Source organism: Eptesicus fuscus, chromosome 6 (genome assembly GCF_027574615.1).
Source record: "Eptesicus fuscus isolate TK198812 chromosome 6, DD_ASM_mEF_20220401, whole genome shotgun sequence".
Lineage (NCBI taxonomy): Eukaryota > Metazoa > Chordata > Mammalia > Chiroptera > Vespertilionidae > Eptesicus > Eptesicus fuscus.
In genome coordinates this window covers 53096191-53112700 of record NC_072478.1, presented here as the reverse complement: position 1 = coordinate 53112700, position 16510 = coordinate 53096191, and the positions used below count along the sequence as shown (strand labels likewise).

Genomic DNA, 16510 nt, shown 5'->3' with positions numbered 1-16510 from the left:
TTGACCATCACCCCCCTCGCACAAGATGGCTGCCCCCATGTGGTCACAAGATGGCCACCACAAGATGGCCGGCAGGGGAGGGCAGTTGTGGGCAATCAGGCCAGCAGGGGAGAGCAGTTAGGGGTAGACAGGCCAGCTGGGGAGGGCAGTTGGGGGTGATCGGGCAGGCAGGGGAGCAGATAGGCGTTGATCAGGTTGGCAGGAGAATGGTTAGGGGGTGATCAGGCTGGCAGGCAGAAGTGGTTAGGGGCAATCGTGCAGACAGGCAGGCGAGCGGTTGGGAGCCAGCGGCCCTGGATTGTGAGGGGGATATCCCCCGAGGTGTCCCAGATTGGAGCGGGTGTAGACTGGGCTGAGGGACACCCCCATCCAGTGCACGAATTTCATGCACTGGGCCTCTAGTATATATATATATATATATATATATATATATATATATATATGATGAACATGTTAAAATTATTTTATGTACTCATTCTATATACATATATAAGTGTATATTGTGTTATTCTTGTCATTCTATATTCTTTCACCAAGTTATCACACTTTATAAAACCATTGTCTTAAAAGGAGTCCCCCACAAAAGACCCCAAATAACCAAAGCAATATTGTGGAAAAACAAAGCTAAAGGCATCACACATCCTGATTTCAAACTATATTACAAAGCTATATAATCAAAACAGTATGATATTTCATAAAAACTGACTCATAGTTCAATGGAACAGAATAGAGAAACTAGAAAATAACCTACACATATATGATCAATTAATTTATAATGAAGGAGCCAAAAATATGCAATGGGAAATTGTGTTGGGGAAGATGGAGAGACATATGCAAAATAATGAAACTGGACCACTCGCTTATACAATACACAAATATTAACTCAAAATGAATTAAAGACTTGAATATAAGACTTGAAACATTAAAACTCCTAGAAGAAAACATAGGGAGTAAACTCCTTGCCATAGGTCTCAGTAATGATTTCTTTTTAATTTGATACTAAAAGCAATGGCAACAAAAGAAAAAGTAAACAAATGGGAGTACATCAGACTAAATAGCTTCTGCACAGCAAAGGAAACCATCAACAAAAGGAAAAGGAAACCTACCAAATAAGATAAAATAATTGCAAAACATATATCTGATAAGGGTTAATATCCAAAGTTTATAAAGAATACATACAACTCAATAACATTTCAACTTAAAAATGGGTAGGTGGGTATAAATAGACATTTTTCCAAATACAGATGGCCAACAGGTAGATGGAAGGTGCTCAAAATCACTAATCATCAGGGAGTTCAAATCAAAACCACAATAAGATATCAACTCATAGCTGTCAAAATGGCAAGCATCAAAAAGTCAAGAAAAAAACAAGTGTTGGAATAAATGTTGAACAAAGCAAAGCCTATGTACTATGTAAATTGGTTTAGCTACTATGGAAAACAGTATGGAAGTTCCTCAAGAAAATAAAAACAGAATTATGATATGTTCCAGCAATTCCATTTCTGGGTATTTATCCAAAGAAAATGAAAACACTAACTGGGAAATATATATATTTACCCCCCATATTCATTGCAGCATTATTTACAATAGCTAAGACATAGAAGTAACCTAAGTGTTCATCAACAAATGATTGGATAAAGATGTGTTATATATATCTATGATAATAAAAGCATAATATGCAAATTAAAATGGACATCCTCTGGACGCCCTTCTGGAGTAAGCCGGGGCTGCAAGGGAAGCCCAGGTCCTGGGTGCTAGAGGGAAGCTGGTGCCAGCAGCTGGGGGAAGGAAGGCCTACTCTTGCACGAATTTCGTGCATCAGGCCTCTAGTCCTATCTAATAAAAGAGTAATATTCAAATTTACCATCACTCTAACACACAAGATGGCCACTCCCATGTGGTCAAAGATGGCCACCCCCATGTGGACACAAGATGGCTGCCACAAGATGGCTAGCAGGGTAGGGCAGTTGTAGGCGATCAGGCCCGCAGGGAAGGGCAGTTGGGAGGGACCAGGCCTGCAAGGGAGGGCAGTTAGGGGTGACCGGGCTGGCAGAGGAAGGCAGTTGGGGGGACCAGGCCTGCAGGGGAGGACAGTTTGGGGGAAATGAGGCCTGTAGGGGAGGGCAGTAGGGAGGAACCAGGCCTGCAGGGGAGGGCAGTTGGGGGGACCAGGCATGCAGGGGAGGGCAGTTGGGGGTGAGCAGGCCTGCAGGGGAGGGCAGTTGGGGGCAATCGGGCCAGCAGGGGAGCAGTTAGGCTTCAATCAGGCTGGCAGGGGAGTGGTTAGGGGGTGATCAGTCTGGCAGGCAGAAGCAGTTAGCGGCAATCAGGCAGGCAGGCGAATGGTTGGGAGCCAGCAGTCCTCGATTGTGAGAGGGATGTCCAACTGCCTGTTTAGGCCTGATCCCACCATGATGGGCCTAAACGGGCAGTCGGACATCCCTTGAGGGGTCCCAGATTGGAGAGGATGCAGGTTGGGCTGAGGGACACCTCCTCCCCTGTACAAAAATTTCGTGTACTGGGCCTCTAGTATGTATATAATAGAATATTATTCAGCCATAAAAATAAGGAAATCTTGCCACTGTGACAACATGGATGGACCCTGAAGTCATTATGCTGAGTGAAATAAATCAGACAGAGACAGACAGATACCATAAGATCTCACATATGTGTGGATACTAATAAGCAAACAAACAAACAAGAAGAACCCCAAAAGATAAACTCATAGATGAAGAGAACAAATTGCTGGTTGCCAGAGATATGGAATGAGGAATAGGTGAAATGGGTGAAGGTGATCAAAAGGTACAAACTGCCAGTTATAAAATAAAACATGGGAATGTATTGTATAGCATATTGACTACAGTATATGTGAAAGTTGCTAGGAGATTATCCTACCTAATAAAAGAGTAATATGCAAATTAACCATCACTCCGCCACATGCACAAGCCATGCCCATCAGCCAATCAGAGAAAGTATGCAAATAAACCCAACCAAGATGGCTACAGCCACAGAGATCAGGAGGGAGGCTTGGGTTTCCCTGGTAACAAAGGAAGCCAAGCTTTCCACAAGCTTTCCGGTGGTGAGCCCCAGACTCTGACAGGAGGAAGATTTCATATACATTTTACTAATTTTATTTCATCTCTGACACTTCGATTATAGAGAAAGGGCAAATAGCAATGTTAAAATATTTCCTCTAATTAATTCCCTTTTAATGTGCATGAATTTCGTGCACTAGGTCACTAGTATATTAATAAAAACCATTCTAGGTTATGCAGGAATATTAAAAAAATTCTTGCAACAAAGTTACTCCTCACATCTGGACTTTCCCCTGCTCTTCCCTTTGCTTACAACACTGTCTTCTATTCTTTGCTTAGCAACTTTTACCTATTCTGCAAGAACATACTCATATATCATTATCTTTATAAAACCATTTCTAATACTGCTAGATGTAATCATTCTCTTTTATACTTAACTAGAGGCCCAGTGCACAAAATTCGTGCACGGAAGGGGGAGTCCCTCAGCCGGGCCTGCACCCTCTCACAAACTGGGACCCCTCAGGAGATGTCCGACTACTGGCAATTGGACATCCCTCTTGCAATCCAGAACCGCTGGCTTCTAACCGCTCGCCTCCCTGCCTGCCTGCCTCATCACCCCTAACCACTTTGCCTGCCTGCCTTATCACCCCTTACCACTTGCCTGCCTGCCTGATCCCACCTAACCTCTCACCTGCCTGCCTGATCGCCTCTAACTGCTTGCCTGCCTGCCTTATCGCCCCTAACCACTCTGCATAACTGCCTGATCACCCCTAACCACTCGCTTGCCTGCCTGATCACCCCTAACTGCCTCTACCTTGGTCTCCACTGCTGCGGCTTCGTCCAGAATGGCGTCTAGAAAGTCGTTCGGCTGTCTGGTCTAATTAGCATATTACGCTTTTATTATTATAGATTGCTTTTATTATATCAATGACCTTGTAATCACTGATTTTTTTCTATTACTATTCATTGAGAATAATATTACCCTCACATGCTTAAGAGAAACATAGTGGTTCTACAGCTACAGTAACAAGTTAGTACTAAACCTTGTTTTTAATCCTCTTTAATCAAAACATTATTTATACTTTTATAGTCACAGTGACAAGGAACCCTTAGAACAAGTAGTAAAGCTGTTTTATCAAGCAGTGACACATCACCTCATTAACACACACTTCTGAAAGCCAACCAATCAGTAAGAGATCTGACTTTTGAAGTTAAACAATGAACAAAGCCTCACTCTAGTAACAGTTTTGAAGGCAGGTCAATCGGCAACTCAATCTTTCCCGAGTCACTACACTCTGAATCCTGTCATTTCATTCTCACTGCTAAAAGCCACTAATTGTCCAGCCAGCATGGCTCAGTGGTTGAGGGTTGACCTATGAACTAGGAGATCACGGTTTGATTCCTGGTCAGGTCACATGACTGGGCTGTGGGCTCAATCCCCAGTGTGGGGCATGCAGGAGGCAGCCAATCAATGATTCTCTCTCATCACTGATGTTTCTATCTCTCCCCTCCCTTCCCCTCTGAAATCAATAAAAACTATATTTAAAAAAATAAAATAAAAGCCACTAATCACTGACTTACATGCTTCATAACAAAGGACACCCAAACTAGAAGCTTAAACAAACAAACAAATAATTGTCTCATAGAGTTTCTGAGAGATAGGACTCTGGACTGAATTTTCTGGGTTGGTCACACCAGGGTCTCTCATGGAGTTTCAATCAAGCTGTCACTGGAACTATAGCGATAGGAAGGACTGATGGGATAGAGGCTCCAGTTCCACGTTTCATTGTTCACATAGACCTCAGTTCCTCACTGGCTGTAGGCCCATGCCCTCAGTTCATCAGCACATAGACCTCTAAGCACAGCTACCCAAGTATCTTCATGCCATGACAGCTAGCTTGCTGAGTAGCTTATCCAAAAGAGAGCAAGGCACAAGCCACAAAATCTTTTTGGCCTACCCTCAGAAGTGACATACTATTATTACCACTGTGCTTTTTTTGGTAACAAAGACCAACCCTGATACAATGTGCATGACTTCTACAAAAGCATGAGTACCAAGATGCACAGAACATTGGGGCCATACTGTAGGCTGGCTACGACTCTTCCCCCAAATCCTATATAATATCAACAGCTTACTTTGCTCAGATAAAAAGTTTAACCAGCATAACTCTTGCTAAATTCAGCTTTGAGTTTTTAATTTCACATATTGAGTGGTGCCATCATCCCTTGTCATTTAGAGATGCTCTTCCTTTTAAAGATCCTCATTTGGGAGAATTCTATTTGACCCATAGACCAATAGGAGTGTTCACTGGGATTGATTGACCCAAAACCATGATAGTGCTTTAGACCTGACAAAATATGAACATTTCTAAGGCAGAAATCAAGCTTTAGCTATTTCTCAAAAATTTTTTGACAAGTATATAGTAGACACTCAATGCTTGTTGAATAAACAGATGCAGAGGTTAAATAATAAAACATTATTTTTACACTTTTCATTTTACAAAGTTCAGCAGTAACTTACTGAGTGGTAGGTTATTGTAAATGTACAACTCACATTTCCTGTAACTTATAGATCGGATGCTGCATCTTCTTCCTCAAGGCTTCCAACCTGCTTGGTGAAACTGGGGCTGGCGAAGTGGGAGACACACTGATCCTATCATTGAAGCCCAAGGAAACATGGACCTCTCATAGAACACATTCTCTCCATTAAGTGAGAAAGACTTACTTGATTAGAATTTTCAATAACTTGACCATAGTTGAAAACTTTATCCAGATAAAATATACTATTCAATTTTATCTTTCTGATGATTCCTGTGAGTATACCGAATAGTAAAAAATTTAAACAACTGAACCATCTAAAAATCAAATGACCTTTTCCCACCAGCAATTACACTTATATAAACACAATCACATCATTTGCCCTTAACAAAGAAAATCACAGGGACATTACAGAACATGTAAGTGGAGGCTGCTGGCAGTTTATAGTTGGTAAAAAGGGGAGAGTAACAGGTATCTAGCCAAGCAACTTTGCAAGTCCAGTTGAATTTAAAATATAGTTTTCAGTGACTACGTTATTTTCCTCAAGCAATCAGATACTTCATCGGCAGAGCAAGGCATTGTATATTTCAACTTATATAAATTATAATAGACCATAAATAAATAAAAAGTAAAATACATGGAGCTTCTTTCAGATTAGGATAATCCTAAAAGAATGAATTCAAAACAACTTAGTTCTGACAAGAGTAAAAATGTTGATATTCTAAGGAAAAATCAGGACAAGTCAGGATAAAATGATGAATAGAAATCTAACTGCTGAGATGAAAAGTTTTTAAAAGTACAAAACATAAGCAGAACATGTTGCAGCTGGGTTATATACACAATAAATCCAACATATTTGATTACCATATCTTATTTTGAGTTCCATAGCTTAAAAGAAATGAGAAATTTTCAGAAATACTTAGAGAGAAATTCCAAAGACTTTAAGGATTAGAAAGAGGGCTTCTGAGGAATAATATTTTAAGTGATCAATTTTAGAGAAAAGACAGATTCTTATTAATCAATACATACCCTTAATTTTGTGGGTTGTGAAAAACTTACAACTAATGAATGCTATATAAGAAAAGAAAGTCTTATATTGCAAAGTAGAAAATTCTAGGAGAGGAGATCATCAAATATCAGTCTTAACTGTCAAGGAGAATTGCACAATTGCCAATTTTTAAAGATGGGATTATCATTTGCCTAATGCACATCAGCTCTGGCCGGAAAGCAGCAGAATAAAGCCAATGCCATAAAAAGACACCCTGTACTTTTTTTTAATGGGCAACAAAACACTGATAGGCCAGGAAAGCAGGTCCAGTATTAATTACATAAATTAAATAACCATATGTTATAAAGTTAAATAAAATTTACTATATCAAGTAAACGATATATGAAAAATAAGTGCTAGAAAATTAGAGGTCTATTCTCATTATTCAGGATCTGGACAAATCAGAAAACCTTACAATAACATGGTTTCAGTTAAGAATGGACCATTAGTTTAAATAATTTAATCATTCATGTGTATTCCCTAAATGATTCCATTGAAAGATAATGGCTGACCTACCCCTTTCAAGGTATTCCCATTACAATTCCAGGAGTTCTTTAATATAATCTAAAGCTTCCAGGTTGAAAATCCACCAAAGTCACAACAACGTTATGGAGGAGAGAAACAAGTTCAGTGTATTTTGGACAAGACAGAAAACCAGGGGAACTCAAGGAAAGACAACTGATAAGGAAGGATGACCAAAGACAAGTTAAAAGATGAGCTTCCCATGATAGCCTTTCCGAAAAGAAGTTTGACGAGACCTATGTTCCTGGAAAAAAATATTTAAAATATTTTTTTTATATTGTGGGTGTTTAAGATGATATGATAACATTATGATTCAGAAGAAAAACTTTGTGCCTATTAACCAATTTGAAATGATGATTGCGGCATTCCAGTTATATTCAAGCTACTGTGCTAGGGATTATGGAATTTACTGAATATTTTTACAGTATGCCTGGCCCTAAAACTATATAAGTTGTTAGCAAGTCATGCCATTTATAGAGCATTCAGTAACTCTATTAACTACTCCTCAGTTCTTGCTGATGATACATCTCTAAATCTACAGAGTGAAATCAATAAACAGGAGGCCCTACATTGTGGAGTACTAATGTTGGAACACATAATAAATTCCCAGAGCTATCTTCACTGAAATGCTATAGTCAAGGAGTTACTGAGTTTCAGAAAGCACTCTGTGTAATAGACTGATCTTTCTCAAGGCAAATGCTGCAAACTCTCTTGTCAATCAATTTAATAACAACTGTAATTCAAAAAGGTGGTCACTTGCTAGAAAGGGAAAAGGTAAGTTTAAACCCTCCAAAGATGGAGTCAAGTCACAATGTAATGCCACTTGCATAGAGGCTTTATATTTATTTTATTCGAACCAAATGTTCACAAATAGGCTCTAAACAGTGAATACAATTTTTAAAAAATGATATGGTTTATGTTCTGGTAATTTTCAGGTAGAAAATTGCAAAGAGAACATAATTACAACCAGAGTATTGATTCATTTTACAGAACCTAAGGACTTCGACATTCATTTTCACAATTTTCTTGCTTTCTTTTCCCTTCTCTTCTAGGCTAGCTATTAGAACTGAGCACTTAAATATACTTTTATATTCACTGGCCCAATAAGAGTGCATTAAATTTGTGACTCTGTAGTAAGTTCTAAAATGCTAGTTTTAAAACTTAAGGAGAAATCATCTTGCAAAAATATTATCAAAATACAGATTTCCCAGAAGGGAAGACAGGGTTAGGTAGGAGGTGGGAAGAGATCAACCAAAGAAGTTGCATGGACCCATGGACCCAGACAACAGTGTGGTGAAGGCCAGGGGCAGGTGGTGGAGGCAGGCTAGAAAGCTAGAAGGAATCAGTGGGGGGTGGGGGAGGAGGAAGGAAACATACGTAATACTTTCAACAATAAATATTTAATAAACAAATAAATAAATACATAAAATGCTAGTTTTAAAACTCAAAAAGAGATCATCTTGAAAAAATATTTTCAGAGAAAGACATCGATGTGAGAGAAAAACATTGATCAGTTGTCTTCAGTACATACCCCGAACAAGAACTGAATCCACAATCTAGGTATGTGCCCTGACCAGATTTCAAAATACAGATTTTACTATCTTGGACCTTTAAATTTATGTTTTCAGATTTATTTTTATTATTATATTAAAGTACACATGAAAACTGCACATATTTAAAGTAGATAATTTAATGAATTTTGACATATGTGTACATCCATGAAACCATCACCACAATCAAAATAATAAATATTTGTTACCCCCACATTTTAGAATTCATCATGTCTCACTTCTACTCCCAAACCCCATTCCCAGATATCCACAGATGTGTTTCTGTCATATGGTTTAGTTTGTTTGCATTTTCTAGACTTTTATGTAAATAGAATCATACACTTGCACTTCTTTTTTTAAAAGCAAATCTGGCCTCTTTCACTCAGCATAATTCTTCTGAGATTCAGCCATGTTATATGTGCATCAATAGTGTCCATAGTTTGTTCTTTTATATTGCTGAGTAGTATTTTGCATGGATATGTCACAATTTGTTTATCCTTTCACCTGTAGATGGGCATTTGAGTTGTTTTTAGCTTGGGTTTTTTACCAAAAATGTATCTACAAATACTCATGCATAAGTATTTGTATGGACACATACTTTCTTTTCTCTTGGGCAAATTTCTAGGAGTGCTAGGGCTGGGTCATATAAAAGGTATATATTTAACTTCTTACGAAAGTGTCAAACTAGTTTGCCAAGTGTTTTTTTATCATTTTGCATTTGCAATGGCAAACATTAGAATTCCAATTGCTGCACATCCCTTGGTGTGTCGTTTTCTTCTTCATTTTAGCCATTACGGTAGGTGTGTAGTAGTATCCCACTGTGGTTTAATTTACATTTCCCTATGACTAATAAGTAACAGGGCAACTTTTTTTTACTTGTTTGCTATTCATATAGATTCTTTTCTCTTTTTATTTTGCATTGATTTTTTAAATTTTATTCACAGTAATAGTCACTCTTTTTGGTACATAGTTTGTTTTGACTAATTTTTAGTCAAAAATAATGTAATGCTGCCATGATCAAGATACAAAACAGTTCCACTAACCTAAGAACCCTCTCTGCTGTCTCTTTATAGTCAAACCCTCCCACTAGCCTAAGTCCTGGTAATCACAGGGTTGATCACTGTATATATATCCTCCCCCAAGGATATGCTTACTGATTTTTTCCTCCCCCAAGGATATGCTTACTGATTTTTGAGAAAGAGAGAGAGAGAGAGAGAGAGAGAGAGAGAGAGAGAGAGAGAGAGAGAGGAGAGGAAAACATTGATCAGTTGTCTCCCGTACATATCCTGACCTGGGATTGAATCCACAATCTAGGTATGTGCCTTGACCAGGAATTGAACCTGACACCTTTAGGTACACAAAACCATGTTCCAATGAACTGAGCAACCCGGCCAGGGCCTTATATTTGTTTGTTTGTTTGTCTTTTATTGTTGATATGATTACAGATGTCCCCCATTTTCCCACTCTTTGCCTACCTCCACCTAGCCTTACAGTTTTACTTCTTCCAAAGTGTCACTGAAATGGAATCAATACGTAGCTTTTGAGCTAGGCTCCTTTCACATGATGTGATATATTTAAAATGCATCCATGTTGTTGTGTGTACCAATAGTTCATTCCTTTTCATTGCTGAGGAGCATTTCACTGTATAGATGTAACACGCTTTGATTATCCATTCACTAGTTGAAGAATATCTGTGCTGTTTTCAGCTTTTGGCAATTATGATTAAAGGACTCCCAACACTTGATAAAAATGTGAACAGTCACTTCACTAAAGGAGATATATAAATGACAAATACACGGAGGGATGCTTAACGTCAACGAGAGAAATGCAAATTAAATCACAATGGAACACCAACTCATAGCTATTGCAAGGACTAAAATTGGAAAGACTGATTTATCCAAGTATTGATGGAGCTGAGGAGCTAATGCAACTCTCACAATTCTGCTGAGGAAGAATAGGAAATGGTATAACCACTTTAGAAAACAGTTTAATGAAGAGGAAAGCAAAGATATTTCTATACAAAGTTCAATATGTGAATGTTAATAGCAACTTTCCTTGTAGAATCACTTTAAAACAACAATTCAAGTGTTCATCATCAGGTGAATAGATGAACACAGTATGGTTCCATTACTCTATTAGAGGCATCAAAGTATAAAGCAACCACTTTTTAAAATGCAGGTATAATACTTAAGAACTAGAGAGAATATGTTGTACTGAGTATGTATCACCTCACATTATCTAAGTGACAAATTAGAGTTGTATAGAGTAAAAAATCATCTCTTTTTCACTATAAAAGTAAATAATATGGTTCAGTATCTTACCTATATATTTGTAGCCTTCTTCCCCATTTACCATGGGTCTTAGCCAAGTTGACTTAAGTCGCCTATTATCTTTCACATGGGCACCTTGAGGAGGATAAAGTGTAAATAACATTTCAACTGCATTGGACTTCTTGACGATTTCAGAATATTTTTCACGGTCATCTGTAAAAAAAAAGAGGGGTAATATTAATTTTTTAGACATTCATACAAAATGCCTGACGTGATTCTTTTAAGGGATACAAATTAAAACTATTTAATAATTTTAGTGTGAATGATTATGTTAACAACATGGGTTTTCTGCAGTCAAAGATACTTCACCAAAAACCTTACCATTCAGATCATTCCTAGCAAAAATTAAGAAGTAAGGGGTTTACTAAAAGGATCTTCAAACACTATCAGTTAAAGCATTTTTATTATTAGCTATAGAAAAAAGTAATATACCAATGAACAGCATTTATACTCTATGTACTATAGCATAACCATACATATTTTGTAATTGCCATTAAACAATGAAATCCAATTAACTAGGAAAAATTATTGAGTAAATGTAGAGTTCTATAAACTGAAATTGCTAAAAGAATTAATATTCCTAGGCTGTGATCTAGTAATACATATACAAATATTTATATAGCACTTACTATATTCTAAGGAGTTTTCCAAATGCTTTAAAACATTATCACATTTAATTTTCAAAGTAAATCTATAAGGTAGATCCTATTATAATTTCCATTTCACATGAAGAATTTGAGGCCCAGATAAATTAAATAACTTGCCTAAGCATTTTAGTCTGTAAATGATGCAATTAGGATTTGAATTATCAAAGGAAGCTCTTATTTGTAAACAAAAGCTTGTCAACCAAACATGATCTGCATTAACAAGTAGATGAGGAAACTAGAATTAAAAAATAATTTGAATAGACTGAAAAAAATCTTTGGTGTATGGCACTTGGGCCTCCAGTTTATAATTTCAGTGTATAGTTGATAAGCCACTGTCCTAAAATTCAACATGGCAGGCTCATGAACAGTTCATTCAATGTGATTAACCTAGAAACATTTAAAGGAAAAAAAGTACTGATGTGAATCTCCATGAATATTTCTGTTGTATCTTCATTCCTTCCTTCCTTTCTCCCTTCCTTCCTTCCTTCCTTCCTTCCTTCCTTCCTTCCTTCCTTCCTTCCTTCCTTCCTTCCTTCCTTCCTTTTCATTTCCATTTATTTTATTAAATATCTTATTTTGTGGCACATAAATAAAGGCAGTAAAACATAATAATTGAATTATTAAGAAAGTAGTTTTGGCCCTAGCTGGTTTGGCTCAGTGGATAGAGTGTCAGCCTGCAGACTGAAGGGTCCCAGGTTTGATTCGAGTCAAGGCCACATGCCTGAGTTGTGGGCTCAATCCCCAGTGTGGGGGCATGCAGGAGGCAGGCAATTAATGATTCCCTCTCTTCATTGATGTTTCTATCTCTCTCTCTCCCTTCCTCTCTGAAATCAATAAAAATTAAAAAAAAAAATCCAATAAAAAAAAGAAAAAAGAAAGTAGTTTTGGCCCTGGCTGTTTTGGCTCGGTGGATAGAGCATCAACCTGCAGACCAAAGGGTCCCAGGTTCAATTCCAGGTCAAGGGCACATACCTTGGCTGTGGGCTCCTCCCTGGCCCAGGCCCTGGCCGGGGCATGTGCAGGAGGCAATCAATCAATGTGTTTTTCTCACATTGATGTTTCTCTCTGTCCTTCCCTTTCTCTTCCACTCTCCCTAAAAATCAATGGAAAAATATCCTCAGGTGAGGATTAACCAAAAAAAGACAGATTTGTTGGTGGGCAGTATGACAGATTTTAACCTATTGCCTCACTCCACATCCACCTTCATTGTTCTGCTTGTGAGACTAGGACATTTATCCCTTGTCATATGGCACAATTTTAAGCATCTTCTGTGGAGGGTAATGTCAAGTAGAGAATGAAAGGGGTCTTCCTGGTGCTGGGTGCTCCCCTGGCCTGCTCCTACAGTGCACAGTGGGCAGCAGTGCAGGGTAGCTTATGGCCATGTCACCTGACTCCACCGAGGGCTCCCTACATACACATTTTGGGAACTTCCTAGTGAGTTTTCTGGTGGAAACCTTCCCCATTAATGAGTTCCCAGTGGGTTCTACATTGTGACACCTTCCTCAGGACAATTTCCCCAGAACCCCAGAAAGCGGTTTCCCTGTGAGTTTCACTAGCATGCAATGTCAGTGAACTTCCCTGCCGTTCATTGAATCACAGCTATGCCCTCTCCAAGAAGATCTGGGTCCCAGAGGAACAGTGAGGGTAGGGGCACTCGTTAAAATTTGTTTTTTCCTTAGGTGCTCTGCCTCTGACCTACATATAGTGGCAACTCCCTATGTCAGCTCTTTTCAATTCCTAGGATTCTTTTTATCCTTAGTAGCCAATCATAGTTACTCTAATCCCTATCATAATTAGCAATTTTTAATATTAAACTTTACCTGCTCAAATTACTGTGTAGTTTTTCTATTTCCTATTTTGACTCTGTCTAATACAAACAGATTCAGAGTCTATATTTTGAACCACTATTAACATCCTGTGAAATATTAAACAAATCAATTTATCTCCAGGTGACAATATTGACCATATGGTAATTGTTAGAATTAAGTGATATACGATATATAAAACATTTATACCAACAAGTCCACAAATAGTAGAGAAATATGTTGTTAGTTTTCATCCAGTAAATAATCTATATATATATATATAAAAGTCTAGGCGATAGGCTGACTGGCCAACCAGTCAACCAGCCAGTAGCTATGACGTGCACTGACCACCAGGGGGAAGATGCTCAACGCAGGAGCAGAAACCACAGGAATGGAAACATGGAACAGACTGATGAATCTCAGAGGGAAGTGGGGAGGGGTGGGGAGGGCAGGAAGAGATTAACCAAAGATCTTATGTGCATACTAGAGGCCTGGTGTATGTATTCATGCACGAGTGGGGTCCCTTGGCCTGGCCTGTGGGGATTGGGCTGAAACCAGCTCTCCAACATCCCCCGATGGGTCCTGGATTGCGAGAGGCCTCTAGTTTTAATAATAAAAAACAACAACTATGAGAGTTAGGAAATAAACTAGATTTATGTTCATTAGTTTTAAAGCACTGTATTTTCCATAAAGGCAAATATTCCCATTTCAGGCAAACTAAAATGCCTACACTAAAATATATGTAGTTGTAAATGTGGAACAGTCACTTTCTCTTATTGGCTAATCCTGACTGAAGACTAGACACACATGAAGTTGGTGGAGTGTTGAACTTCCTAGGATAAAATAATATAGTGATGATGCTGGCATCAAACACACATGGAAGGTTTCTAGGTCAGAGTTCTGCTAATGCTACCATCTGCCTTCAGGTAACACAAGCAGAGCCTTGGAACATATATAAACAAGGCATTATGGCATTTGAATGATTGTACTTTTCATATAAGATCAAAGTTGATTACAAATAAGCATTTTTCACTTTAGAAAACACAGCTTGCAAAACATGTTCTCTTCTTTTTATTTTATTGCATATGTCTTCCCAGGATAAAAACAGGAATTTAATTTTTGTTGCTCCTATTGATCATTTTTGTTATTTATGGAGTACATTCCTTTTAAGACACTGCTAAGTCAATATTGTCACACTGAATTTAGATGTAATAATTCTGTTCTAAGAACTCAAAAAATTAAGAGCTCTTCCTTATCTCTTCTTCCCCAAGCCACATATGTAGTAAAAATCTGAAGATCTTAGATGTATGTGTCTAAGTGGTTCTGTGGCAAAAACGCACAAGAAATATCCATTACTCTCTATCGGTCCCTGGTGGCCAAGTGGTTCATTCTCTTTACTGAGAGGTAGCAGCCATGGTTGAGAGCAGAGGCCTTGGAGTTTCACTGCTTGGGTGTGAATCTGGATCTCCCCTTTACAAGCTGTGTGCCCTGAAACAAGTTAGCTAACCTCTCTTTAGCCCAGTATCACACATAATGCCCTCCCCCGCCCCCCCCGCCCACACACACAAAATATCTCCACAATACAGTATACAGTGTCATGAGTACTAAATGGGTTACTAGAAGTGAAGTTATTGGAAGAACACCTACTCTATGGTCAGCATTACTTAAGTTAGTTTTTACTATCATTATGTTGCCCTTCATTTAACAGATGCTGGTATATACAGTCTCTATTCTATTTAGATAATAATAGCAGCTTCCTGTCTCCTACCCCATTTTGCTTGTTCTTTAGACGGAAAAGTGGAAAAGTGTGTGTGTGTGGGGGGGGGGGGGGGGGGCGCGGTCGTCCTGAAGTCATTGCCCTTCCTAGTCATTCCTACACTATTTTGGATGCTCTAAGGGTCAGTGGTTCCTGATGGATATTCATCAACATCCTGGGGAATTCTACCACTTTTAAAAGATTTTTGGTTAATCAGTCACTTATAGGCTCCTAGTGGGCATTCTGCTGGTCTTTCTTGTTATTATTATTAGCAATAAAAATAAAGAGAACATTTTGTTTCATCTAAGACATCACAGATGTTGATGGCCCCATCAGTTTACAGACAACTAAGAAATATAAAAGACTGCGAATTTAGCTATAGCATGCCATTAACAATAGAATGCAGCTCAATTTCAGACATTAAAACACGAAAATATATACCACAGGGTTAACAAAATAGGGCGAAATCTCAGGGTTATTGCTCTCTTTACTTTTTCTCAATTATATTTATTGAAACTTGTGATTGTATTATGTATATATTTTTATTTACTTAAGATCTGTTTCCCTCATAAAACTATTAGTTCCAGGCAGGTAAGGTCCCTGGCTGTTTGCTAACCATTTGTATCTTCTAGCACCTAGCCCTATGCCTGATATTTAGAAATGGTCAATGAAAGGCTTTTTAATAAACAAATGAACATAACAATAATTGGTAGTATTTATTAGGAGCTTAGTACTTGGCAGGCAGTGGGCTAAGCAGATTATATACATTAGCTAATTGAATCCTAAAATTTGTTGACAAATCCTATGAGTTAAATATTATCATAGTCATATGATAGCTCAAGATACTGAGGCACAGAGAAGTTACAGAGGGCTTTTTAGGTCGTAACGGTGACACCAGGATCAGTTCTTTCTAACTTCAGAGCCTGTTCTCTTAATGAGGGCGCCACATTGCTTTACTAAACGTTTCCTGGTATCATGGGACTGTTAGCAGCTTCATGGGCATGCTAGCCACCTGGCAGCTCTCCCTGGGAAGTCTTCTTCCAGTGTTTCTAAATCCTCCAGCTGCCCCTGTACAGTCTGCTAGGCAGCACTGTGGTTTCTCTCACAAAAGCAGCAGCTCAAACCTCTTCCCAGGCAGTTTTCTGATGCTGGTCTTCTCCACAAGAACTTACTTTGCAGAGGCTATTGAAGAGCCATCAGGTCAAAACTACTATTCATTAACTGATGATAACCTCTCAGTTTGCTAAGGACATAATCTAGTATAAAATCCCACAGCGTG

At 38.4% G+C, this 16510-nt stretch overlaps 1 protein-coding gene across 3 annotated transcripts in view; it reads right to left on the bottom strand.

The window, feature by feature from the left end:
• The window catches only part of IQCM (IQ motif containing M), a 384245-nt gene that overhangs the window by 58861 nt on the left and 308874 nt on the right, over positions 1-16510 (bottom strand). For all 3 annotated transcript variants that reach the window (XM_054717693.1, XM_054717695.1, XM_054717694.1), the window contains exon 12: positions 11015-11176. In XM_054717693.1, coding sequence (XP_054573668.1) covers positions 11015-11176 — 162 coding nt within the window. The remainder of the gene's footprint in view (positions 1-11014; positions 11177-16510) is intronic.